Consider the following 26,967-nt stretch of genomic DNA (forward strand, 5'->3'; position numbering starts at 1 on the left):
CAATGCACAAGATCAACATAGCCTGTTTAAGCCATACTTTATTGCCCTCAGTATTTCACTTAAGACAATTCTCTCATGGCCACTGTCATAGAGAGGGAATATCTGTCAATGTGTGACACTGCAACTTTTCCCAATGGTCTGTGCATGATCACTACCTTGGAAGGCAGCATAACCTCTTGTTGAATTCAGCTCAATGAAAGTGGCAAGCTTACAAGCTTCATTCAATTCCCTCCCACACATCAGCAGATTTAGAAGTAATGAAAACATAAGAGGCAAAATGTATCCCCATCATCTAGGGAGTTAAAACAAGATGAAATTGGACCTCCCTTAGAATATGAAAACTGGGATCTGTTTTTAAAAGAAAAAGCCAAAACAAAAAAAAAATAGACATTATTATGCAGAAGTTAAAAAAAAAACAAACCCAAACTTCAGATCTTTAGATCAGAGTTTCTACTGATGTAACTCGTGTCTCTGAAGTCAGAAGTGTGACCTCTGTTTACATTAACTAAGTGTCCAATCCTTTTGCAAACAGGGTTATAAATCTTTCTAAAATCCAGAGGCAATACTACTTTGGGAAGTACATTAGTGAATAATCATTTGAACAGTTTTCATCCAAGAGTCAATTTCTTGTTTCTCTTTCCATCGGATACCCATGGTTAATGTTAACCTTCAGAGTCAAAGCTTGATTCAACCGCCTTCTGCTCCCACAGTCAGTGCTAACTTCAGTGGTATCGAGAACTGGCCTGGAAAGATAAAAGTTAACAGGAGTCTGTACTCACACCATTGTATGTGCCGTAATTTGACTAACTGTAGTAAAAGAAGCACAGAAAAGAGACTTCAAGGATTGTCAGAGAAATAAAACTACCTCCCCTTATTTTGCAGCTGGCCAAAATATATCCTTGATAAAACTAAGAAATTATTTTGATGTATGTTTTGTGCAGTGGTCAAAATTTTCAACAGCATGTAAACTAATTCAGTGGAATCTAACTTTCAATAAAAGCTTTCATTCACATACAGATGTTAAATGCTGCTCCAACTTTAGCATAAATTTTCTCACCCTCCTTGGAACTGAACAGGATCTGTCATCTGGGCTTTCTCCCTGTTTGGTTTAAACCATTGATGTGACTCTAATCATAACCTCTGGAAATCTCTTTGAAGACAGCATCACTTAAGACATTTTACATATCATACAAGTGTTTCTCAAGAAAAAAATAAATTACTTTTCCAGAAATGTACTGAAAAATCACCTGTCACATGAACAAGCTGTGTGAACAACTTCAGTTCTTTGGACTGTCCTCTACAGACATAACTTAAATCCATACCCTATAAATTGAAGAAAATTCTCTTTGTAAATAGGTTTTCACCCAGACACAAAGTTTTGAACAAATTCTGACTATAAAACACATTTGGGCCATATAATCTCACGTTAATTACATCATCTGTGTTAGCTGTATTTATATCTCCTGTTTTCAATATTTAAGTACAAAATGGCAATACATATGCTAGAATGACATGGACATAAATATATCCCTATTAAACAAAAGGCTCACTGTTCCATGAGCTGTCAAGAAAAATGATCAATGAATGATACGGCAGAAGACATAGGTATGGTTCGAAAACAAAATTAACATTCTTGCTTGCATTAGTCAGATTGATTTATATATAAGATTCTCTTAGAACATTTATATTTATTCTGCCCCCCCTTAAAAAAAGTGTCATCCATTAAAATTAAAAAAAAAGATAAGAACTTGAAAGCTATTCTTTACCCCATACTCTAGAATGAGTTCTTATCCTCAGATGAACTTTATTTTTTGACTAGCTCACTAATTATGATTGAAATCACTGGTCTCGCTAAAGAGCACATAAGCATTAGAATTAGCAGCAACAGCAAGACTGGCCCTAATTGGTTCACTTACATCAAATTTCTAAATATAAGTTTCTTTTCTTGCTATTACAGTAGAATAAGGTACAACAGAGAGATTCTAGATGATTTGCACAGAAATCTGTGGCAATATATTTTCTAGTTACTGCTCTTCAATGCAGGAATGAAGATGCATAAATATTGTTGTGTACAATTTGTAATTCCAAACCATCCTGTTAATCAGAAAATCTCTACTAGGTGAATAATGAAGTGTCACTGGGCTAATTTTTTTTAATGTTTTATAAGATAAAATCCACAATTAGGGAAAAAAGAGACAGGCTGTTGTAATACTAACCTTTCTCAGACCTATTCCTTTCAATATTTCTGATCCAGCAGGGCCCTAGCACATGCATACGAGCCAGGAAGATAGGGTCAGCATCGCTCCGATATTTTATGTGGTCTAAAAAAGAGGTAATTTAAGTTAGAAACCCCAGCTTCACTAAATGAACAATGATTATCTGGATTCTGAAGCTGCCAGAAAAAGAAAGAGGAGGAAAAAAAAAAAACCAACCATAAAACAAAACACCAGCTACAGTCCTTCCCAAGAGCAATTGCCCTTTCTGGCAGGAAGGGGTAAAAATAGAGGCAGCTCATTAATATGGCTTGGCAGTGCTTAATGGCAGCTGGTGTGAAGAGTTAGATCAGTGGTTCTTTCCAGCAGTACTCCCGGACCACTGCCAGCAGGTGTTGCTGTGTTCAACAAAATGAAAAGAAGTGGAAGGGTGGGGAGAAAAATATTTACAAAGAGAGAAATAGGTGTGAAAAAAAAAATTAGTCACTGAGTAAAGCTTTCATTAGGCCTTTGGTAAAGCTATACACAAATTCCCCGAGGCAATAAGGAGCATGCTCTGAAATGAATAATGCTTTTCACTTCTCCTAATCTCCTTTCAGAAGTTATCCTGTGCTATAAATCACTTACGTTTGCAGTACTTCACTCAGTAGCCTTCTCTTTTTGTCACAGACCACACACTTTTGCACTGGGATTTCACTGACCTGCTGCTGCTGTGGGAGAAGCTACAGGCTGGCTGGGTGTGTGAGCAGTAGGTGTGTGATGGGCAGCAGTCGTCACACCAGCGAACGGAGCACCATGTCACACCAGCGAACGGAGCACCGTGCTACTCTGAGTCCAAGGAGAAGATAACCATTACTTTCAGGGTAGTTTTTCCACTCTCTGTAAACCATTGCAGTGCAAGGTCTCTCGCTGAGCTTACATCTGCTGCCACATTATAAGAGTCACCGCACTACCAGTATGTAACTAATTTTAAAGAGTTTTAGGATACTAGTTAAAAACAAATTCAGCCTGGTCCTGGGGAAAACAAAATTCCATGCTGGAAAAGTCCTTTTCCAAAACTCAGTTTTGGGATCCCCATTAAAAATATGGTCCTGCAAATAACTAGGCATGAGCATGCACTCTATTTGTTTATTTGGTTTTTCAAAGTGCCTCTCACCGTCCCTGAAGCGGGCGGGGGGGGGTATAAAAGGAAGAAAAAATGCTGGTTTTTGTAGCAACTGGAATTATTGATGTCAGATCACAGGAAAACTACTGAAACCTGTTTCAAGAGCCTTCAATCTACAGCATGTTACAGTACACATGTTATTATATGCACATTAAACCTGGGAAACAACCTATCTGGTCATATGTTTCCTATTAACTCCTGATTTTTTGCCCATTCTACCAAAGCTGTTGTGTGAATAGAGTGCGCACACCAGTTGGAATTAATGCTGCTGTAAGGACTCCCTGGTATCGCTGTAAATTCAAATTTAAAATCTTTCTTCCCTGATGCAGATCAGCCATATTCCACATCAGATTAAACTTACACTACCAACAGGACATACAAATAACAATTATAAGTACAATTCAGGCCAAAAAAAAAAATCTGAAGGATGGGGATTTTCTGGTAATCAGTGGGTGTTTTGAATGAGTAAAGACTGCATGATCATGCCATTTGTCATAAACAGTACCACAAAAAGCCAGCTATTATGTGTGTTTAAGAAAGGAGATGGATTTTGAATATACTTTTGACCTTATATATGTATCATTTCTGTACTGCCTAATTGGCATACAGTTATTTCTGATTTTCAGAAATGTAAACAGAAATGAAAACTGCATCTTATTTTATTCCACATGTGTTAATATGACTCTTGCAAAAATGTGACCTGTCATTCATTGTACCTTATTTTTAGATGTCTAAACATTTTTTAATACTGTGATGCAATCTGTACATCAGGAGACTTGGACAAGAGCAATATGATTCATTTTTGAAGTGCTTTAAAGGGATCCCTAAGTTAACAGAAAGATGTATTTATACAAAGATTGAATTTTTAAAAAAATCATCCACAGCAAAAGGATTCTTAATCAAATGCATTTTCCTGAATTTGAATAGAATCCAAATTTGTAAATAGATTATCTAGTATATCCTTAAGTATGAAAGAAGATGAAAACAATTTGCAAACTAGTAATTAAGTACCTGGCAAATACTGTCTTTGAGCTAAACCGGTGGTATCTACATCTAATAATAACTATATCTAGCTATGCAATAAAACATGTTGGAGTGTGTCTTCCTGACTCATAATGTTTGCTTTCAGTCTGATTTTAAGCCCTATTCTTTAAACGGATACAGAGATCACCACTACAAGTTGAATCCAGAGTATTTTGTCATGCTAGACAATTAGGAGTTTCCATTAGATAATTACCAGAAGTATGCCTCATACAGGAAAAACAGTCAATTGCTGATGTAACAGGATTAACCAATCCAGCACAGTGATCCGGCCCACTTACTTTTGACAGACATTATATGTGAGTGTACACATGAGAAGTACAGTATAAAGCTTCGCATTATAAATACCACAAAGAGGAACTTCAGCAGTTCTTAATGCACAATACAGCAGTCTCCTTCTGAGGGTCAGGACTAGAGAGGTAAAACTTTAAATCAGCTTTCTTCTTTTAAAACTGAAACTTTTAATTCCTGTGCATGCTGTTGCATACTGTTAGGGCTATACTGAAGGAATGCATATGCAGAGCTTTGCAACTCAGGTAATACTATAGAAAGAGTCTGAACCACCATTTCTATATTTATTCCAGCGCTATGTATTTTTGTACATATGTATATGCATGTATGTGTGTAAGTACAAATGAACTATAGATCAGCGGTATCTGCAGCCTCGCTCTCAGAAGACAGTGGGTTTTAGAAAGTTATGCTTTAATGTTAAATCTGTCATCATCATGGCATGCAAGTAAAATATGCTGTCCCTAATGTAATAGAGATTGTCTGTGATAAGTGTTCCTGTTATATATGGCAAGAAACTTATACCCCACAGCAAGAACCCAAATATACTTATCTGTATTTAACATTGATTTATGCCTATCTCTTAATTTTCATCAGACACTGTTGGGATAGGTGCTATATTAGAACTATAAATAACACCCTTAATTATGTCATCTGTTAGTACATCTAATCATGAATGCATATTTTCATCTGAAATTATTTTTTTCGTCCAATTAAACTTTTAGTTCTATTTCAAGCTGACTTTCAGACTTCGTATAATTACAACAGACTTTAGGCTGTTCACAAGATCCAAGAAATTTAGATGTATTATAGCGAGGTTTGTGTTACAAAGATGTGTTTATAAGAATGGCTGCAGGGTTTATAATGCTGACAGACCTGTAAGTGTAACAGTGTATAGCAACTGAGGTCAGTAAAACACAGATGAGGGTGTACTGTGGATGCCTTATAACAGTGAAAGACTTATAAAAGAGCTTAATTGAAAAGGACTTGCAATATATAACATTTTTAAAACTTTGGGTGATTGTTCAATTACTTCTGTATGTTTCATTTACTCTAACTATAATTCCTTGCCTGTCTCTCAGCCCATGTGCCTGTAGTCATCTCATGGAAATTAGAGACCTTACAATGCCTATACTTATAAATTACTCCTTTCAACTAAAATACAAGGGTTGACAGTAATATAGTGAAAGCGGAATATTCGCTAGGTAGAAGGGAAGCACATCTGGGAGGACAGAGGTGGGTGTGAGACAGAATGAAAGGAAGGAGAAAAAAGAGGTTAAATACTAAAAAAGGCAGACGTTGTTCTAAGACATTCTGTTCAAGTTAAATTCTGGAGGGGAAGAACCTCAAAAGTTAGAGACTACCAGCTGTAGTTTTCTCATTTTCCATTAGCAAGTTCAAATGTGAAGGAGTTTAACTTCACCTTTGCTAGTTAAGAAATAGAACGGAGATGCTACAGAATGTAAAGGCGATGTGAAGCCCTGGCAGTGACACAGGGAGTGCCTTTCCATTGCAGAGCAAAACTCTCACGGGCATAAACTGGCAAGGGTCAACCAACACTGGTTGAGACTTCAGCTCCTAGCGGTGTTTTAGATTGCTTTTCATTCCTACTATCTTATTCTAATATTATGATTGCTCTGTGTAGTTTAAATGAATGAAACAAAAGTGCATTCTAACACCAATGGGCCAAATGTAGAAGATCTTACTCAGCCTTCACTCAGACAGAATTATTATTGGCATTGACAAGCGATTTGCCGGACTCAGGAGCAAGTATGATTTGGCCAGATGACATGTAACACTTTTCACCCTCAAAGCATTTTTCAGATATTACTTGATTAACCCCATATCTAAATATATCTGCCTGAGAACTTCTAGGCACAGACTAGCATAGAAGTAGGAATATTTCTGGTGTGAGGGCACTACCTTAGCATGTCACAGATATGTGCTATAGCAGCTCCGGCTTAGGCTTTCAGTGCCTGACCACATATTGCAGCTGGAGAGTGTATCATGTGTTATACAGCCCTCCAAACAGTGTTGTTTTGCTCCCGTCAGATCTCTTGCCAGTGTTGATAACCTCCAGCATTTAGAAGTGAGCAGAAAAGATCTTTTCTCTTCTACTCAAGGCAGAGTAATGTTCTGTCCAAACTATCTGGAGCCCCTACCCTCATCCCCATCTCATTCACGAGCTATTTAACATCTCCTACTATATCCCTAACAAGATCAGGCAGAACCAAGAGCAGGGTACTCGTTGATAAAAGGTTTCACTCTTCTCATTCATTCATGTTTCCTCTCTTTAGTTAAGCCAGTGATACTGTTGAAGGAATAAAACAAACAAAACAAAAAAAAAAAGGAAAAAAATAGGGGGTGGAATGACAGCTCGGGGGGGGGAGCCAGAAGGGTCAAATGGAGTGAAAAAAAGGGAAAAAAAGAGTAAATTTAAAGGCATGAAAGGAGATTATAGAAAGGGGGGAGGGCAGAAACCACGAGTAGTGATATTTGAAGAGAGGTGTGTGTTAGGGGAGCAATGAGCATAAGGAAGCCAGCCTGCCTGTTCCTCCCCCTTCCTAATCATAGCCTTTACTCACAGACAAAACTCCCTCCCTCTCTCATTCACTCACTCACTTTAGGCCAATCCGTCCTCTCTCTCTCTCTCCCTCTCTCTGTGTCTCTCTCCTACTCTGAGACAGAGTCAGAACTCTTCTCCCTGACAGCCACAAACATCTACAGCACTTATTGCATTCAGAGAGGGAACCTGCAAACAAAACTTCACAGAAAACTTTTGGTTCTTGTTCCAGAGAATTTGCTGAAGAGAAGGAAAAACAAACAAACAAACAAAACAAACCAGCCCCAAAAAAACTGTGCGTGAAGGGGGAGGAAAAGCAGGGCCTTTTAAAAGGGAATCACAACAACTTTTGCTGCCAGGATGCCTTTGCTTTGGAAAAGAGGATTTTTGTTGGTGCTTTGCTGGATTATAGTGAGGAGTTCCCCAACCCCAGGATCCGAGGGGCACAGTTCAGTCACTGACTGTCCATCATGTGCCCTCACCACGCTCTCAAAGGATGTGCCCAGCTCACAGCCTGAGATGGTGGAAGCAGTAAAGAAGCACATACTGAACATGTTGCACTTGAGGGACAGACCTAATATCACCCAGCCGGTGCCCAAGGCAGCACTTTTAAATGCCATCAAGAAACTCCATGTGGGAAAGGTAGGAGAGGATGGTTATGTGGAAATAGAGGATGATGTTGGAAGAAGAGCTGAAATGAATGAAGTTGTGGAGCAAACCTCAGAAATCATCACTTTTGCGGAATCAGGTGAGTACTTGAAAAGCAAAACTGTAAAATATCCTTTGTGCCAGAAATGCAATTAACTCCTTTTCTTCTCCTCAGCAATAATGTTTTCTGCAAAGTTGTAGAATGAGACCTGGGGGAAGGGAGAAGAAAGAGTGGGATGGGGGGGAACACGACTGTGAAGGAATTTGATTTTTCAGAGTTAGTCTTGGCTACAGATTACACTTGTTAAGCAGACAGACACACAGGGAGGAAGCTCTCTAACCAATCTTGAGCAAAAAGACAGGCTGCAGCAGGGTCCTCCAAACTGTGCCTGTGAAGCCAGAGTACTTGCAGTGAAGTACTGGATTGCAGAGCTGATAGTGAAAGGAAAAGGGCTGAAGCATTTTGAGGAGTTTATCAAGACAGAAAGTGAGCTGCAAACTACTTGAGAAGCAACTCTTTCATGTGAGAATTTCAGTGGAAGTTATAAAATCAGATGAAGCAGCTTTAACTTTTAGAATTGAAAGGTTTGAGGTTTCTTGTTTGGTTTTTTTTTCTTTTTTTTTCTTTTTTTAATTTAACACAGCATCGTTGGCAATAAAGAGTCGCAGGGACTGTCAGATGACTTCAATAGAACGGGACAAGTTGCTGTAGCTGATCCAATTTGTAATGCAGACTTTTGCATACTGGGGAAAAAAGCTTCTGTTCATAAAACAGTCCTGCCAAAAAAATGCAATCTTGGTAGGGTGTATTTTGAACTCTTTCACAGTTCTGTTTTCCATAACTCATATATAGTAAGAGCTCAGAATATAGATATTTACTAAGAAATGGCTTAAGATCATGTCAACTGCCTGTAAGAAATAGCACTAAAATTGTACTTTATTATCTTGTTCCTATATTAATGGGACCAGAACCTGTTTTAATTCAATGTCTATCTATGTGCATATATATCTGTTAGTATATGTGAGTATGTTTATCCATGCACCAATAGCAGTATCTTGCAGTAACGCTATCATCTAACAGCAACTTTTTATGATGTTGTCTAGCCAAAGCATTTTTCCTGTTGCCAAGACGGTTTTAAAAGAATGTCATTGTTTTGTTTGGTACAGCATATGGTAGGCAAAGTATGCAAAGGAACTCCAAGCATTTTTGTTTAAAAGTTTGCTGCAGCAATATAAACAACTAAGACAACACTCAGAGTTTCCAGTCCTGAAAACCTGTTGACTCAGATGTTCTGTTTGCAGGGAAGCCATGTACAAGAAGTGTGCATGCTTTTAAGAGCAGACATTCCTGCTGGCTGTCCAATTTTCAGCTGCACAAGGAGCCCTTGCCATTAGAGTCCTTGTTAATATACATAATATTATTTTTTTCAGTTTGAAAGCTCAGTTTTTTTGTTTTTCTCCTTCCGCTCCAGTTCAGAAAGCAGGCAGAAGGTGTCAATGCCAGAGATCATTAGAAGCAGAGATGGCTAAAAGTTAATTTAGAAATTAGTTTTTAAAAGTAAGGAAATCTCTAAGCTATTTATGAGTCAGATTCCCCACCTGGTTTTCAGCGGCTCGCTCTAAGCCCAGTGAAACACATATGGCGTGAGAAGTGGTTTCTCTTAACTGTGAGCGTCCCAATCATCTGTAAACACATTATTGTCTCTCCTGAGCTCTGACACAAAGGAATTTGGAATTTGATATATGCCTACTCAGTACGACACCCTCCAACAGTGGCTCCTGAAGCCATTGGCTCTCAGGGTCACGTGAACAGCAAAAATCGTGCCATTGCCCACATGCTGGCCAATAGTCCAGCCACCAATCCCCCCTGCCACAAACTACCCAACACTAACACGTCACACAGTTTGATTTACATAGTGTTGTCCTACCACTGCTAGCCAAATTAATTTGAGAAGACTTATGATACAGAGCTGCACAGCTGAAGGACAGGGGCAACCATTGTGTTCCCATGCCATTTCTTCCCTGGTGCTGTTCTCCACCTTCATGCTAAGCCCAGCCTGGAAGCCAGTGCAGGAGGGCTGCTCGGACCCTTTTTCCCATGACTGTGATTTGGGAGGAGGGAGGAGCAATTAGCAATCTAGAAACTGATTTCTAGGCTTTGGGTTTATAATGGAAAAGATAACTCCACTCTGTGGAGTAACTACAGATTGCTATAACATATTTTTCACCTATAGCCATTCATACTTGGTGTCTTGCTAACATCAGAGAATTTACCACAGCTGCCAATGCTGCAACAATTTCAGTAAACTTTACCTGGGATCTCTTCCACTTAAGCACCAGCAGTATTGTGTGTCAAATATTAAAACAGCATTATTTTTCCTGTTGAGGAAAGTGAGGTGAAAAGAAAGCAAGTGACACATGTCATATAGGAAGTATGAGTTAAAAAGACAGGAATAGAATATAGACACATGGACAGTCCCCACTTTTCACTCGGTGGGAACTGTGAGGAGTATGAAGAAGTTTAATACACTAAGCAGGACAATAAACATGTTTTCCTCACAGCCAGTTTAGTATTCTTCTGCTTTTAATGTGAAACTCACTCTGTCTCATAAGAGGGCTATAGGAGATCAATGAAAATGAATGGAAACATCTCATGTTGTATCAAATAAAGTTCTACGGAAAGAGAAATAAGACTTTAGGCTTTTTGTTCCTTTGGGTATGACTTGATATAAACCAGCCATTTCCCCTACTTTTCAGAAGCCACATTTACTACTTGCCTTCATAAAAAAGTAGTATTTCCATCTTTCATCGGCCGTATCCTCAGACATACAATGAAATGGAGTGAATGAACAAACAGTACCCTGTGCACATGGTTCTGGCTTGGGACTGCTATTTTCTAAACCAGATCGAAATTTAAACAAGCACAGGCTTTGGACAATTAGAGTGGAAACTAAATGCAGCAAACTTGTCTGAAGCACAGGTGTAGTTATGTTCAGGAAATCAGCAAAATAGTTGGCAGGTAGTTTTCACAGCTAACAAATCCAGGCAGATCTTTGCAAAACTAATGACCGTGAGCATTGGGCAAAAGTTTACAAATGCACCCTACTGTCCTTTGGCACTCTTACAAGTAAAACATGACAATGATTTTCTACTTGCATATCAAACTAAGATTACTAACCTCGATTAGTTCTGCTATGAGGGTAGCTGTGCCAGAGCTCTGTGGGTTACTTCAAGGTCTTACAAATAGTCTTTTGAGAAGGGGGAGTCATATAATTTTGTGACAAGCAAATCCCAAAGGTTCTATAACTGTGATACCCATGCTCCTAAAATATAGTTGGCTACTATCTCTTTAATTATTTTAGGTAGATAGTTTATTAGGCAGACCTAGGATTCTGCCAAGTGAATTTGATCCTGGCAACTAGACTACCAATGGAAGGAGTTGCTAACATCGATCCCAAGAAGATGATAGAAATTATTTGATGCAAATACTGAAATACAAAGGCTTATCATTAGGAGAATTGTCAGGAAAAATGAGAATTCTGACAGCTATCTGGACTGCTTCTACCTTTTTGTATTACTTCATACTGAACTGAAGGGGAACTGACTTAATCATGTGATACCTACTTTCATGTGCAGATATGCGTGTGTACACACTCAAGCCTTTTCCTACTCCTGTACATCCAGGCTGGCAGCTCAGCAGGAAAAAAAAGATGAGTTGCCTATACCTTTTTAAAAACATTCCATCAATTTTCATTTGAAAGCAGATGTATTTAATGGCACACATATCCGTGCTGAATTAAGAATGGCCACGAGAGGGCACACTCCAAAGGCTTTTTGCTCCACGCAAGGCGCTCTTCCTGCAAGTTCCTATTTTACCTAGTTGGACCCTGAATCCTAGAGATCTTTATGCTTATCTGTAGCTTCTATGAGTGGAGCTCTTGTTTCTCTCTTCCAGTTTATTTAAAAGGCATAGATCCACTGGAGTGGAAAACTGCAAGTAAAATAACACAGGAAATAAACAGGGAAAAGGGATAAACTGTTGGATGCTGGAAGTTCTGGAAATCTAAAGAGATCAGAAATAATCATTATTACTTTTTACAAAATACTGAGAAATGTGACTGTGAGTCATCATCTGAGCTGATTTTCTCACATCTTTTTTTAATGCAGTCTCCTTGGCTTTTAGAAAACAAACTTATTTCCCCTTGATTTTTTTTCTTTCCTGTGGCATAATGTATTAAAGATTTCAAGTTTAGCGAATGAAAGCAAGTTACTTCCAGAAGAAGAAAGCCATTCTGTATTAATCTGTTTCATTGTAACAAAATGTGAGAATTCAGGGAGGTTGATTGGTTTGAGAACAACTTGAGAAAGCACAAATGAATCTGAGAAGGTGGGAACCAGTTTAGAAAAAGATACCTGAGAGAGAGAAAGAAATTACTGTATGTGTGTAGTCATGCATACAGCTTTTTATGCAAATACAATTGGGAATATCAGAACATGCATTTACCTCGATGTGTGCATAAACACACCTGTGTCCATATATATGGGTATGTTAAGGCTGACACGGGTGTATATATGATTGTACCTGCACCACTGTAACATGACCAGGTTCTGCAGATAAGTATGTTCCTTCATGTGATGTCCTGTGTGCAGGATATGTCTACACTGCATATGTATAAATGATTCATTCTGAGTTCTTTTTGTACCTAGATATATCTGTAAGGATATAAAAAGGCTTTGCAAGACTGATTTAGGATTGAAGCTTAGTCTACTGGAAGCAATTGGACATTTTTCTATTCATTTCAATGAGCTCGAGATTTGGGCCTTAGCACATAGAAACTAAAGTTTTAAAGAAAATAGACTTAGCAGCTTCTGATCCACTTAATTATAGAATTTACAACAAATTATTAAAAATATGTACAAAAAATCTCACTTTCTATTTTATCGAATTCTACGACTTACTGTAATTTTTACCTTTAAATATGTTATTCGTGCAAGCAGCCCTAAAATTTTCCTGAAATATTTTAGACATAAATGCAAAAATCAAAAAACTTCAAACAAACAGACACTTTTTTTCTTTCTAAATATTTAAAGACATGGGGGAAGGGCTTTCAGTTTGGAAAGAACTCTGTGCCGTGGATGTAAAGTGCTTCCCTCCTGACAAAACAGCAGAGGAAAGTCAAGGTTCACCAGAACTGAATTATTTCACATTCTGAATGACCTTGTCAATGCCCCTTTGGGTTAACTTTTCAAGAAAAGGTATTTAAATAAGGTTGCTGCTGCTTTTTTCACCACGAATGCTTGGGGAATAGTCCTTTTTCTTGGTTTTATTTTTAATTTGTTTTTTTCTTGCAAAAAAATTTCTTTTTCCTGGCATTGAAGGGTATGTGAACATAAAGATAAGGTGTTTGTTATTCGTGTCATAATTGCTCCTCCCTTTGTAAGAGACAATCGTCAAGCAGTTAGCAAGCAGGAACAAAAGTATGCAACCTGCATGACCAGTCACATATAAGGGATGATGAATAGTTAGAATAAAGCATTTGCCAGTGATCCATAGGCCGAAATGCATTCACAGAAATGACCACAGTCTAACTGCAGTAATAACACATTTGTAATAATCAGTCTGCCTGGGGAATAATTGCCAGGCAATAACAGTGCTAAATTCACTGAATAAATTCTATGCTGTGAACAATTCACCTAACTCTAGCGATCACTCATTAGTAAACATTTTGAGCAATTATCTTTCAATAACCATGCTCTTCTCTTCACTCTCTTTAGAGGAACCTTTCTAGTAACCTATTTTTTTTTCTGTCTCCTGGGGAACGGAAATGAGAAGTGAAGAGAAGGATGCTTTTGAATGTAATTACAGATTGGCACGCAGTACAAATTCCCCCAAATCTAAACATAGGCAGTAGTAAAGTTAGCAACTAAAAAAGGAAAAAAAAAGCTTGCTTTGTATGGAAAAACAGTTCACTTACAGTATAACGTAAAAATGATTCAAAATTAAGCAGCGGTAAAGCATGGAAATTTAAAGTAACAGCTCCTTCTTACACAGTGAGCAAGCATTTTTCAAAGGAAAATTTAAATACTTTGTATTAAGAGAAATTAAGAGTAAGTCACATTATAATCTCAGAAAGGATTTCATTATAAAATAAACAGTTTTAATAATTTAACAGCATATAATTTGAAAGAAAAGAAAAGCGATTTTAAGAATCTTAGCATTTTACTCAAAAAAGATCCTCTTAACTTTACAGCTAAGACACTACCTAGTGTATGTATATAGCTTGAACTAACAGGGCTCAATCTTGAATCCTGCTGGCAATTGCAAATAAATGAGCTTCAACTGCATAGTTACAGCCAGCAATACTGAAGGAGGGATCCTTAGCCTCAGAGGAACAGTGCGCTGGAGCCCAGAACCTGCTACCCCATGCAGGGCTGCCCCCATCAGATCCCCATGCCTGGGCTTTCAAGGGCTCTGACCATCCCTCCACATCCTCCTGCATCCTGCCTTCCACTAAATGCCACTTGGAAGCCACTTGGGAGCAGTAACTGAGCACAGTCCTGTGCGTGAGCCCTGAGTAGCCCTTCTAGAGGTAGAGGAGAGGGTACCTGTGCAGATGCCCCTCTGCTTGCATGTGCAGGTTTCTCTCCTAAAAAGGTGTGCAAGCACCACTGAAGAGAAAAACAGATACGAGCAAGCTCTCTTGCTATATATACTGATGCTACACTTTCTTTCCATTCAGTAACTCCTTCCATTAAACCTTTTACCATATATGCACTACTTCTTAGGCTTGTATTTTTAACCATTTCTCACAGCATTTGCCAATGTCACTTGTGTTGCTAGACTGCTCCCTCGGTGTCACAGCCCTCTTCCTGGAAGGGACTTTGCTCAGCAGTTAAAGCAGAAAGGTGGCCTCTACAAGGCTTTGGAAAAGGGAGATGAGGGAAAGCAATTAAAGGGGGTAGAAAGTAATCCCTCGACTCCTTTTTCAGCTGCTTTCTGCTATGATAACAATCCAGGCTGTTGACATCGCTGTTTATATGAGCATGGAAGTGATGAAGGCGTTACCACTGTTGGGCTGTGGGTCTTTCCACAGGAGTCAGGCAGGAGGAGCAGGAAGATTAGAAATGGAAAAGGACCCTTGCAAATCAGCTGTGGCAGATGAAAAAGCAGGACAAGGGGATAAACAAAGTATAATTATGGAATTGATACCATCCCCAGCTTTCAGGAAGGTTTCCTTTTTATTTTCAGTTAGATGAACAGCATATATTTCAAAGATTCAAAGATCTGAAACTGGTCATTAACTCAGACCAAAAAGGAAAGGCTACTAAATCTCCAAGCAATATTTGGAGAAAATTAAATACAGTGATTTTTCTGTCACAGAACACTTGAAGAATTTATTTTATTGTAGCACTGAACCTTTTGGGAAAAAATATCCTGTTATAAACTGAATGTATAATCATAATAGGCCAGATTCAAAGATTCCAATTCAGTTTTAGCCCAGGCCAAATTCTGATTTCAAAATGTGCTTGTTTGAGCATAGCAACCTCGTAAAGACTGCAGGATTCATACCTTTTGTGCTGTGTGATCCTAACAAACTAGTTGTGAATGTGAAGAGAATTCAGAAAAGCTTTGTTTTTTCCTAATGTGAAAGCATGCTTTTTATCCCCAACTTTGCACCATTCCCAGTTTCCTTCTAAAAAGATGCGTGAAAGGGGGTTTATTTAATTGCTATAAAACCTTTTAGTAGCTCTGCAGGTTTGTGGACTCAGGATTTTCTTTTGTCCAAAAATATGAGTCTCATAGAATCTTCCTGCATCTTCTTTCTTTTCTTTGAGCATTTGTGTGTAAAAATGTAGCTAACCACATCCAGAGAGGCTGGTTTTGTAGCTGACAACTTACAGGGAGGCTGTTATCCCTATATAAGGACATGTCTTATGCTAACTTTCTCAAGCTCACTTTCCTCAAGTGAAGAACAAGCAAGTACTTAGGTACTTTCACTGTACTGTTCTAGTATTTCTAGTAATGAGGAAAAATTCAGCTTTCACACATACAGGAACATGTGAAAAACTAATTAACAGAGTTCTAGAGGTCCTGTTTCTTTTTGTCAAAAAGACCAGTTGTGCTGCTACGCTTCTGGCCAGTGCATAACGTAATATGAATATTTGATGTTGGAGATGTGTAATTTTGTAACTATTTTCAACTTCCACTAGCATGGAAATAACAGAATGTGAAATGTTGTGCATTAGGCTCTTAACAACATTAGGTTATTCTGCAATGCAGGACTGTCAGGCATTTTGTATCAGAAGGGCCATACAGTTTCTTCCCCTGTTGAGCCAGGTCTGTGTGGCTCAGCTGCTTTCTGCAGAGCACATGACTGGGACAGTTTTCCATGTTCGTGTCCAGCACATCTGATCTGCTCATGCACAGGATCCCTCCTAGCACCAGAACGGCTGTCTGTGCCCAGCTTGGTACTTCAGGAACACAGAATAAATTTTGCACTTCCCAGCTATATAAGCCTATTCCCTGTACCAGTCTGTGAGCTCTGGGTTTAAGACTGGGAAGCTGGGAAGAGGCAGCTGGTGCCAGAACAACTTCTGCAGCTTGGCCTAGACCATCTTTTTTTCCCCAAAGTTTCCTTTTTTTCCCAAGGGACAGTGAGCAGAAGAGATTGGAAGGTGAGTATTGAGGGCAGAAACCAAATCCTGGAAGGTCACTTGGAACTGTACCAAGGAAAGAGATAAGTTAAAGTCAGAAGCTTGCTTTAAAAGAGATAACTGAGGAGAATGAAACCACTGGATGGATGGATGCATGGATGATTGGTCCTCACAGGCCTCAGAAGTATCCATTCTCATACAGAACACTCTTTATAAGATCCCTATGTACAAGGCAAACAGCCTCTTGGATCAGACTTCATTTGGATTGGAGGAATGTCATTGCACCTCTCCTAATGCTCTGAAACCCAGGCAAGAGTGGGATTATGTCTATCTTCCACTCAGTGCTCCAGCACAGCTGGCAGCTTTGCCATAGTTTGACTCCTGGAATGGGAAAAAATCGTTAGCTGGTAAGAGCTGACTAATTAACTTTCAGTCATTATTGAATGAATCTTATTTAAAAAATAATAGACAAACTGTAACTACATCATGTCTCACAGTACTGGTCAGCCTGCTCTGTCTTTTCTATAAGCCACTTTCTCTTTTAAGGCACAGTCTCGCTGTTCACATAGGTCCCTGAGAAATTAGTGTAACTCACTTGGGAGACTGGCATCAGTAAAGTCTGCAAGAAGCAGTTAACACAAACCATGTGTTTCCCTATCTCAGTGACAGTTAAAGTCTACAATTTCACACTGTCATTTACTGGGAAAACAAAAACAAAATGCTGTGCCCCTTGCCCACTCTAATTCAGAAACATCTGTCTCTTTGACCTGTGAATGCCACCAGGAAAAGCTGAATGTGTCAAGTGCCAGACCTTCACAGAGAAGGAAAGCAACAGGTAGCTCAAGGGGCAGCACAGCCTGCCTACAGACTTTAAAAACCAGGAACTCTTAAACTTGCAAGTAAATACAGGATAGATATAGTGGGCCTGTGATTTCGGCCTGCTTCTGTCTCAGTTGAGAATGGGGGAGCAGGGAGATGGTCTGGGAACCTGTACTAGTGGAGTTCAGTGGCAAAGGAAAGCATGGAGGAAAGCCTTGCTGCCATGAGAGTAATTTTTCCCGTATGCATCCAACCACTTTTGTTTTGATCACCGTTTGCCCTTTTAAGGTTACAAATTTCTGTTTCCCTTATGAGCAGAACCATTGCATAGAGCATCGGGTCAACAGCTGTGGGTAGCTTGAGAATAATATCAATGACAAACTGATAATTATGAATACTGTTTCTTTCTCACTAAGGTCAGATATCTGTGCATTTCAAATTTGTGACACCAGTCCACCTGCTCTCCATGATCAGAAAGAACAAAAGATGCCAACATGGCTTTTTCCTTTGTCAAGTAAAGAGAAAAGTACCTCTCTTAAAAAAAAAATATTCTCCCACACACACACCCCGCTAATTCATTCTCTTGACTTTTTCATGCTCTAGTGATCAAATCATTAAACAGCCTTCATTATTCATTCCCACTTCTGCCAGGGATATGAGCTCTGTATCAGAGAAACACCCCCTCACCGTCATAATCATCATCATGACATCTCAGCAAGTTGATACAATTATGCCAGAGAACCATCCCCATAATTATACAGTTCTTTAGATCATTTCTCAGTGTATTCACCACTACTATAATCACAGCGAGTACAGTGTGTTAAATTAAGAACAGGATCTACAGCTAATATCTCACAGGATGAAGTCTGCCTGCTGCAATTATGCAGTTCTGTACAATATAACTTTGCAAACCCCTCAAAGCAGAGGTTCATATTTTAGTATTTCTTTGTTTCTGAAACAATTGACATTAAAAACTCATTTTAAGATGCATATGAAGAATGACATTTTATGGAAGGAGAAAGGGCAGACCTCATTCCCACATAATTTCCAAAATATTGCCAAAGAATTGGCAGGGCTAGCTACTAGGCACAGATTTGCATGTGTATGGTACATATGGTAATGAACTGTCACCACAAAAGCATTTTTATGTTTCACCTAATGGTGATCACAAGGACAGGTTAGGCAAAACAACTCTAAGCAGCTACTGATGCGTATTTGACATGAGATTCTATACATAAATGACTATATCATTACTACAACAAAATGCTTTGATTAAAGCACTGGAAAATAACTGGCAAAGAAATACTTTTGTAAAGAGAGGATTTTCATGAAGGACAAACTTGAGGAGGGTATGAGGTGAAGGAAGGTTAAAACAGAAGAATCATAAACGTTTAAAGAGCCGAGTAGGAAAACTAGGGAACTTCATGCCTGTGATGACAGTAACAGAATTCTCTTTAACAGAATGCAAGCAGACATACTAACAAGTTCTTTCTGTCTATTTCCATTTACCAAATCAGGCACAGCCAAGAAAATGTTGCACTTTGAGATTTCCAAGGAGGGCAGTGAGTTATCAGTGGTAGAACATGCTGAAGTGTGGCTCTTCCTGAAAGTCTCCAAGGCCAACCGGAGCCGGACAAAAGTCACCATCCGCCTCTTTCAGCAGCAGCGGCAGCCAAAAGGCAACTCTGAAGTAGCAGAAGACATGGATGATGGGGGGCTGAAAGGTGAAAAGAGTGAGACTTTGATTTCAGAAAAGGCAGTGGACACTCGTAAGAGCACATGGCATATTTTCCCTGTCTCCAGCAGTGTCCAGAGACTCCTGGACCAAGGCAAGAACTCTCTGGATGTGCGGATTGCCTGTGACCTTTGCCAAGAGACTGGAGCAAGCCTGGTGCTTCTGGGCAAGAAGAAGAAAAAGGAAGATGATGGTGAAGGGAAAGAAAAGGAAGTTGGAGAATTCACAGGAGAAGAGGAGAAGGAACAGTCACATAGGCCTTTCCTGATGATGCTTGCTCGGCATTCAGAGGACCGCCAACACAGGCGGCGGAGACGAGGCCTGGAGTGTGATGGCAAAGTCAACATCTGCTGCAAGAAGCAGTTCTTTGTCAGCTTCAAGGACATAGGATGGAGCGACTGGATCATTGCACCTACAGGTTATCATGCCAACTACTGCGAAGGAGAGTGCCCCAGCCATATAGCAGGCACATCTGGTTCATCGTTATCTTTCCACTCCACTGTCATCAACCATTACCGCATGCGGGGCCACAGCCCCTTTGCCAACCTCAAGTCATGTTGTGTGCCCACCAAACTGCGGCCCATGTCCATGCTGTACTATGATGATGGCCAAAACATCATTAAGAAAGACATACAGAATATGATTGTGGAGGAGTGTGGATGTTCATAGACATGTGTGTGCACAAGACCCTTCTCATTAAATTGAGAAGAACATATATCAAAAGCCTAAGAAAAGGACATGGCATAACTTTTTTTGAATTAAAAAATCATTGAAGAGCAAAGCAAAAACTGAAGAAAGAGAAAAGAGAGAGAGAAAAGAAAAGAGACTTATGGAGCATCAGAAAAGACTTCAACTACAGAAAGGAAGAAAGCTTCATGAACCTGGGCTTGAATGAGATACGTCTGAATGGTGGTATGGGTTGGGGATTTCCCCTTCCTTTCAGTATGCTCCTTACCTTATTACAGAGTATGTTAACCATTAGTTATCACTAGGGGAGTTGTGTTCCCTCCCTTAGTTACCCACCAGTCCAAGCCGTGGTAGCAGCTCATCTAACCTGCAGCAATCTGGACAAAGTCCAAAGCGTCATTGAAATTCCTTGAAAAGCCATGTGTATGAACGCTACATTCACTGGCACTTTCCCCCAAAATTTACTGAAGAACTGAGTATGTTTGTAGTGTTTGTGTGTATATATATGGCTATGTATTTATAGGCATATTTCTATACATACAGACATTGTATACATACATACACACACCTAACATTGGTAAAGGGACAATATTGTGCAGGTGTATACACCTTCATCTTCTGCACTACACTTAGAAAAAAAAAGAAAAAAGGAAAAAAGAAAAATGAAGAAAAAAAACAGGATTAAGAATAATGAATGAAAGAATAAACGTTACATTTTGTAAAGGTGCTTACAATGTTAGAACTATGCAACCTAGTTGGTTTGAAACTGTTTACCTGCAAGAGAAAGAGAAAAAAAAAAAAAAAAAAAAGACTTTTTTTTTTAAATGGAAGTAACTTGTTTTAAAAAAAAAAATTCTTCAGTGAGAGATACTTGAAAGGAATATGTTTGTCCAGCTACTGGAGCCAAACATTTCTATATTTTGTAAAAAAAATTTTTAATCGTTTACTATTTGCACTACAATGGTGTCTGACCTGTCTAATCCTTATTTAACAAATATTTGCAAGGGAGGGTGGTTGGGTGTGGGAGGGGTTGAGCTGCACTTATTGTGAGCTATACAAGAACTGCTACAGCACACAAAATAGCTATTTTTATTATTATAATAACTATTATTATTTTGTACCTTAAAATGAATAGACACATACACCAAAGACATTTGTGCAAGCCTCTAAAAATTCTGTTTGTGGTTGGTACCATTCACTTCTAATAAGTTAGGGTTTGAATTAAGGGTAAGTGGGTTGATTACATTCAGGCTAGAATATCTGTTAACCAGTTAAATTCAAATAGTGCCCTCATCAGAAAATTACAATTCGAAGTAACCCAGAAAAGCCCTGGGATTTGGATCCAAGGTCCATCTAAGCATAAATGTACTCTTTTGCATTTACAATGTAAGAGTTGTCCCTGATGCACAGCAACTGTGCATTGTTGGGAAACAACTTTATGGAAGGGATATACATATATATATATGTATATATTTTTGTATGTATATATGTATGTATACACAAGGTATAAGCACTTCTGGCTTCACTTTAATGTTTTTAAAACAATGAATGTTTGTGTGCAAAGCACAGTATGTTAAAAGATTGTACTACCAAGTGGGAGGCTATGTATTCAAAACGGTATTTGTGTGAGAGAAACCTAAAGTGCTGGCAAACACTTGGAAAGTCTCGATGTAGAATTGCAAGCAGCTTTGGGCCCTGCCCACGATTGCCCCAGCAAATATACAGAAAATGGCAGTTGTGGTAGGATTTCTGTTTGAAATACAGTCTTCAGCAAAAGATTGGCTGTCTCAACCACCACCCTCTAGCTTGACAACTCTTAATGGGTTTGCATGTTACCTGTAAGACCTAATTTTCTGTGTCAACACCTAACCTGAAGGGTCCAACCTGTAGGGCATAGGTAGGTAGTTTTTTTTTAAAAAAAATCTATCGCTATCAAATTTAAAAGAATGTTAAAGTTACAACAATTGTCTTTGGGTAGAGGGAGATGATAAGAGGGAATGAGAGAAACCTTTAGGCCCTATTTACACTGAGTTTGATAACCCTGAGCCTGAAGCTTCAGCCTCTCACAGGTTTGCAAGATGAAGCTGCTGTTAGCTGCCTTCTGATGGGACGGGCTTCAAAATGCCTCTCACAGAAAAAACCACTAACACGGCTCCCCACCTTGTTGAGAGCACAGTAAGAAAAAAATTTAAAAAAAAAAAAAAAAGATAGCACAATTTAACCCAGTCACATTGGCTAGGGATAGCGTGTTAGCACCTTCATGGAGAGAACCATATTTAAACAGTGTAATCAGGGCCTTCATTTTTTTGTCAGCCAAAACTGTTTATGAGTGCATGTGTGTGTGGGTGTTCTCTGTGTGTGCACACATATGTGCACATGGGCGCATGTCTGTATTTGTATGTATTGATAGAGATTTAAAAGGAAAAAGGAAAAAAAAAAGAAAAAAAGAAAGAAAAGGAAAAAAAAAGCCCTTTCCTCCGTTGAATAGATATCAACGTACATGCTTATAGCTAAGTTTTCTATCTAATTTATTCCACAGTATTTAGATTGCATAGTACAGCTAATGGGTTATACATTTATGTACTTTTTATACAATGCATTTTTTACAGGCTTGTTTGCAATTTGCAAAAACAAAAAATTAAAAAAAATTATAACAATTGGTTAAAGACTAAATTTGTCACTAAAGTATTCTGTAAAATATCAAGGCTTTCTGATTTAAATTATTTGCAGAAGTTTGTTGGGTTTTTTTTTTTTCTTCCTGGGGAAAGGGAGGGATACCAAATGCTAGTAGGCAAATAATTTAAAAAAAAAAAAAAAGAAAAAGTAAGAGATGCACAACTAATTTATCTTTATAACTTAAACAACCTAAGTTCCTGATCCTTCTTCATGCAAAGCAAGTGGCAGTATTACTGTTGATTTTTCTAGAAGTAGATCCAGCTCTAGGATCTGCAGGAGCAGGGACATAGTCTGTGGCAGCTTTTGAGAAGAGTAACTGTTAGTTCACTGGGCCTTAGATTTAGCCTTAAAATTGGATGCATCCCAGAACCCTTACTCATGTCATCAGGCCCTTTGACATCCACTGATCTCCTTACAAGAGTAGTAAATCTACTTTCATAAGCAAAGGTAAGCCATGGTGAGTCACAGGTTTCTTTTGCTGTGGGCAATGTGAAGGGAGAGACAGGATTTTGAATGAATGTCACCATATCCAGTGTTGTTTAATTCAATTATTTAAACCATGCTGCTTGAATCATAGTTGATCTCTGAATATAGTGGCAAGGGAAGCAGGTGAGATGGCTCACATTGGTAAGACTTATTCTCTAGTGTGTTTAGTTGGAGAACACTGGAGACCTGAAATCCTAGCATCTTCTCCTAAATGGCAATGGTAAAATTCCCATTGGCTGCAAGCAGAGTATGTTGAGGTTCACTGCTTTCCTGGACAAAGCAGAAAGAGTCTTTAAAAAGAAACCTGATGCTGAGTTTGATACCAGCTTTTATATGGTAAATAGGGACTGGTCCTGGAAAACATGAAACTAGCCTGAGACAACTTCCAGCTGAGGAAAGAAAATAGGAATTTAGATATGGTGATCATGTTTCATGATAGATACACCAAAAACAGAAGAAAGTTTTCAAATCAGGAAGTAATTGTTCCTAAGTCCTGCTTTCAGCTTTCACATTAGTGTGTGCGCACTAGTCACAAATTTTAAAGGTTTCTCCCTCCAATCTCTAGATTCAGTCAAGTGGTTTTGGTTTGTGGTCAGATTTATTTAAAGTAAGCGGAAATGAAAAACTATATGATAAAATAAAATAGGAAATTGGGATGTTGACTGATTCTAGAAAAGCACTCCACCCCCAATAATTTGATCTAATTAAATCTGCGTGCACTTAAAATAGCATTAGAAATTGTTACCATATTTAAACAGTTGTTCAAGGGCACACAGCCTCAAAAGTTACTTCTGCTTTCAGGTATGACTGTATCCCCTCCCCAGAAAAGAGCATTTTAACTACTAACACTTTCCTTTCCTCACAATCTACTTCCTGTCTCTCTTGAAAATGTATTTGTAGTATATATTTACTCATAGAAATGTATTCTTTTAATACCCCCAAACTTCTTCCTTCGCAGTCGATCACATTTGACTGTTTTTCCCTCTCTCTATGTCAGATCCTCACTGGCTACAAGACCTAAGAAACTGGAAGAAGTGCATGTTAAGATGTTTCTTCAGGAGGAGGGCTGAATGTATTTGCATGGTCTAGCAAAAGGCAATGCTTACAGGTGCTTATAATTTTTGTGCATTTGTATGTCACAGCAGAATACCTGTCTCGGACCTAAAAATGTAGAACTGAATGAAATGGGAGTTTTGTCATTGACTTCAATAGAAAAAGTTTATTTGCAAATCACAGCAAAGTATATACCCAATTTTTTGTATTTAGTTCAGATTTAAGCCATCAAGTTCATTCAACTGTGACAGAACAAGGTTATATAGAGGCTAGCAGCAGTATCTCTGGTGTAGAAAAGTTCAGGCATCTTTAAAGTTTAGGTGCAAAATGAAATTTTTTATGGACTAGTTACTTGTGTGGAATAGTGCCTTACCCTGTAAGCAATGCTGTTGATTTCAGAGGGTCTCCTTTCCTTGAAAGCTATCAGTCAGCATCAAAAAGGTGAGCAAAATCTGTTCCTAGAGTGTAGGTAGAAGAGATGTGACGGAAATCACTAAGTTCTTTAAGTTAAACCTCATATCAATAGTGTGCATCACTATAAGAATCAGATACTAATCACTTCCCTTACACTGAAAAAAGACTTACTCCTCATCTATTCTCACTGCAATACATGTGGAGTGAAAAGGTTTTCAGTATGAGTGAATAAACACATAATTTGACTTTTCATGAACAACTATAAGCAACATTTTCATGGGCAGAAACAAACAATACTTCTGGGTTATATAGCTATTTATTTTTTGAGATATAGTGAATCTGTGTTAATTCTCAATGGGTTTCTTTGTATTTAAATACTTTCAAAAACAACACATTGACGATGGGTTGAAGATATATGTATGTATATATACATACATACATATATCTGCAGTATATATATACACAACTATATATATATGTATATACATATATATATAAATTATGAAAGCCAAGATATTATGAAGCCTATTTTGTTTTTATCATTCTGTGTTTTGTTGTTGATATTATTATTATTATTATTATTATTGTTATTATTATTTTGCATACTACATGCAGTGCTTTAACCAATGTCTGTTTGGCTAATGTAATTAAAGTTGTTAATTTATATGAGTACATTTCAACTATGTCAATGGTTTCTTAATATTTATTGTGTAGAAGGACTGGTATTTTTTTTATTTACATTATGTTTAAAGAGGTAACAGTTTGATATGTTCTCATTTGTTTATATTAGAAGTTATTTATTTTCATGGCATTCCGTCTGGTATTTTGATATTTGGAAGGCATGCTACCTATACTTTGTACAGTTAGTGGGCAATATTCAGCAGCTCCCGGTAGATTTTTAGTCCCTTTATTAAATAAAAGACCTGTTTGGGATTTTATTTTAGATCTTTCCTAATGGTTTGCCAGGACCACTCAGTGCACTTATTGCCAGACACTCTGCCTGTGTGACCAATTTATTCCTACTGTATTTATCCAGGACAGAGGACCAAAACCACCTCTGGTGTAAGTCCAGTGACTTCAGTGAAGTTATACCAGAGATGTATTTGGCTCATAAAGAAAATGCTTGTGCAAATCAATGCAAAGAAAAGGCAGGAAGGAAGAAAGAAAGAAGGGAAGAAAGAGTCTTTGCATTTGGAAAGGGATTTCAACGTGTTAAAAATGTTTGGGTCAGCTACTATTTTATTTTACTTTGTTCTTTTTGTTATTTTGCTCTTTCTTATACAACAACAGCAACAACATAAGTGAAATAAATAAAGGGAGTTTCACCAAGCATTGTGTAATTGTCCCTTAATATGCATTCGTGGTTGGAAAATACATGGCAGCTGGGTTAATAACACAAAAAGAATTAACCTTAGAAGTGAAAGATTTGGGTGCCTCTTTGCATTGAGTATTGTGATGCCTTTCTCTTCAGTGTGACTCCGCTAAATCGCCATACGAATTCATGGCCCTACATGTAATGGAATTTTAGGTTGTTCACTTCTCTTTGTGAAAAGTACTGACCACAAAAGCTAAAGCCAACTGCAACTTCCCTTTGCCTGCTGGCTGTTAGGTCTTCAACATAGATAAAAGAGGATTTAAATTTCCGGCACAAAATTGCATGTGCTCTAGTTTATAAATTGATTAGTAGTCAGATTAAGTGATCAAAGAGGCCTGATCACAGACAGCTGACCCCTGTTCTGAGTGACAAATCATCCGAATAGCTTCATATTTGAAAGTAAAGAGAACTTATGAAGGGTTTTCACTAGTCATTGCATTCCTATGATGATAAATGGGGTCCTGCTATGTTCCAGTGGAGTGAGAATCAGGGAAAAAGAATTTTGAGGTTGATCTTTAGATGGATTATTTGCACAGTGTTCAAGAATAGGCTACCGCAGCTATAAGCAGGCTTTTTATTAATCAGGCACTGAAAGCCTTTCTAGAAAGGCTAGAGAAGTGAATTGCTTTCTTCTTACTAAGTTTTCAACAAATCAATGCAATCAGAGCAAGAGAAAGCCTTCATTTTGAATATAATTAAGAGACAACTGAATATTTACTTTCTTTCCTTTGTTATGATCACTATTATTATCACCAGCAAGGACAAACCCAACTGGACATAAAGTGCACTACTGATTTTCCCCATTTTCTGCAGCCACTTGGTTTTCTTTTTATTTTAAGAATGTTATTGTTGAAATGGCCCATCTGAAAAGAACAGCGGAGATTTAAGAGCTGCCTTTTGAACTAGCAGAAAAATCTGCTAAATCTGAAACAAACCTGTTCTAAAGAAATTAAACCAAGCTAATAATATACAGACAAAAGCAGACACCAAATGATTTTGCAAACCAGATACACAGATAGTGTCTACTCTGCGTGGATTTCCTTCCTTAAAGGAATATCTTTGTGCTGCTGCTCGGGCTACTGAGTCACTGGGCTAGTTTCAGTGTCTATCATGATTCTTTCCATGCTTGTCACAGGGCTAACAGTCTGT

At 38.3% G+C, this 26,967-nt stretch overlaps 1 protein-coding gene and 1 long non-coding RNA gene across 4 annotated transcripts in view; one reads left to right on the plus strand and one right to left on the minus strand.

The window, feature by feature from the left end:
- Nucleotides 1-347: 347 nt before the first annotated feature.
- LOC138721683 (uncharacterized) overlaps nt 348-26,967 on the minus strand; it is a 39,749-nt gene continuing 13,129 nt past the window's right edge. The window contains exons 2-4 of the long non-coding RNA XR_011337600.1: nt 2,841-3,041; nt 2,217-2,321; nt 348-743 (exon numbers count right to left, since the gene is read on the minus strand). This is a non-coding gene — a long non-coding RNA (uncharacterized lncRNA). The remainder of the gene's footprint in view (nt 744-2,216; nt 2,322-2,840; nt 3,042-26,967) is intronic.
- INHBA (inhibin subunit beta A) lies at nt 4,759-25,757 on the plus strand. Of its 3 annotated transcripts, none has more exons than XM_069859770.1 (3): nt 4,759-4,838; nt 7,503-8,018; nt 18,910-25,757. In XM_069859770.1, exons 2-3 carry the CDS (start codon nt 7,631-7,633, stop codon nt 19,794-19,796), a joined length of 1,275 nt encoding a protein of 424 aa, XP_069715871.1. In that variant the 5' UTR covers nt 4,759-4,838; nt 7,503-7,630; the 3' UTR covers nt 19,797-25,757. The 3 variants fall into 3 exon arrangements, with proteins under 3 accessions (XP_069715871.1, XP_069715872.1, XP_069715870.1); XM_069859771.1 differs by lacking the exon at nt 4,759-4,838 and adding an exon at nt 4,849-4,955; XM_069859769.1 differs by lacking the exon at nt 4,759-4,838 and having other exon boundaries at nt 7,341-8,018.

Source organism: Phaenicophaeus curvirostris, chromosome 6 (genome assembly GCF_032191515.1).
Source record: "Phaenicophaeus curvirostris isolate KB17595 chromosome 6, BPBGC_Pcur_1.0, whole genome shotgun sequence".
NCBI classification, from domain to species: Eukaryota; Metazoa; Chordata; class Aves; order Cuculiformes; family Cuculidae; genus Phaenicophaeus; species Phaenicophaeus curvirostris.

Bases quoted from the DNA above. Each gene is read 5' to 3' on its own strand.
- INHBA (XM_069859770.1), top strand. From the start codon at position 7,631: ATGCCTTTGCTTTGGAAAAGAGGATTTTTGTTGGTGCTTTGCTGGATT. The intron at 8,019-18,909 runs GTGAGTACTTGA...TTACCAAATCAG, and splicing joins CATCACTTTTGCGGAATCAG to GCACAGCCAAGAAAATGTTG.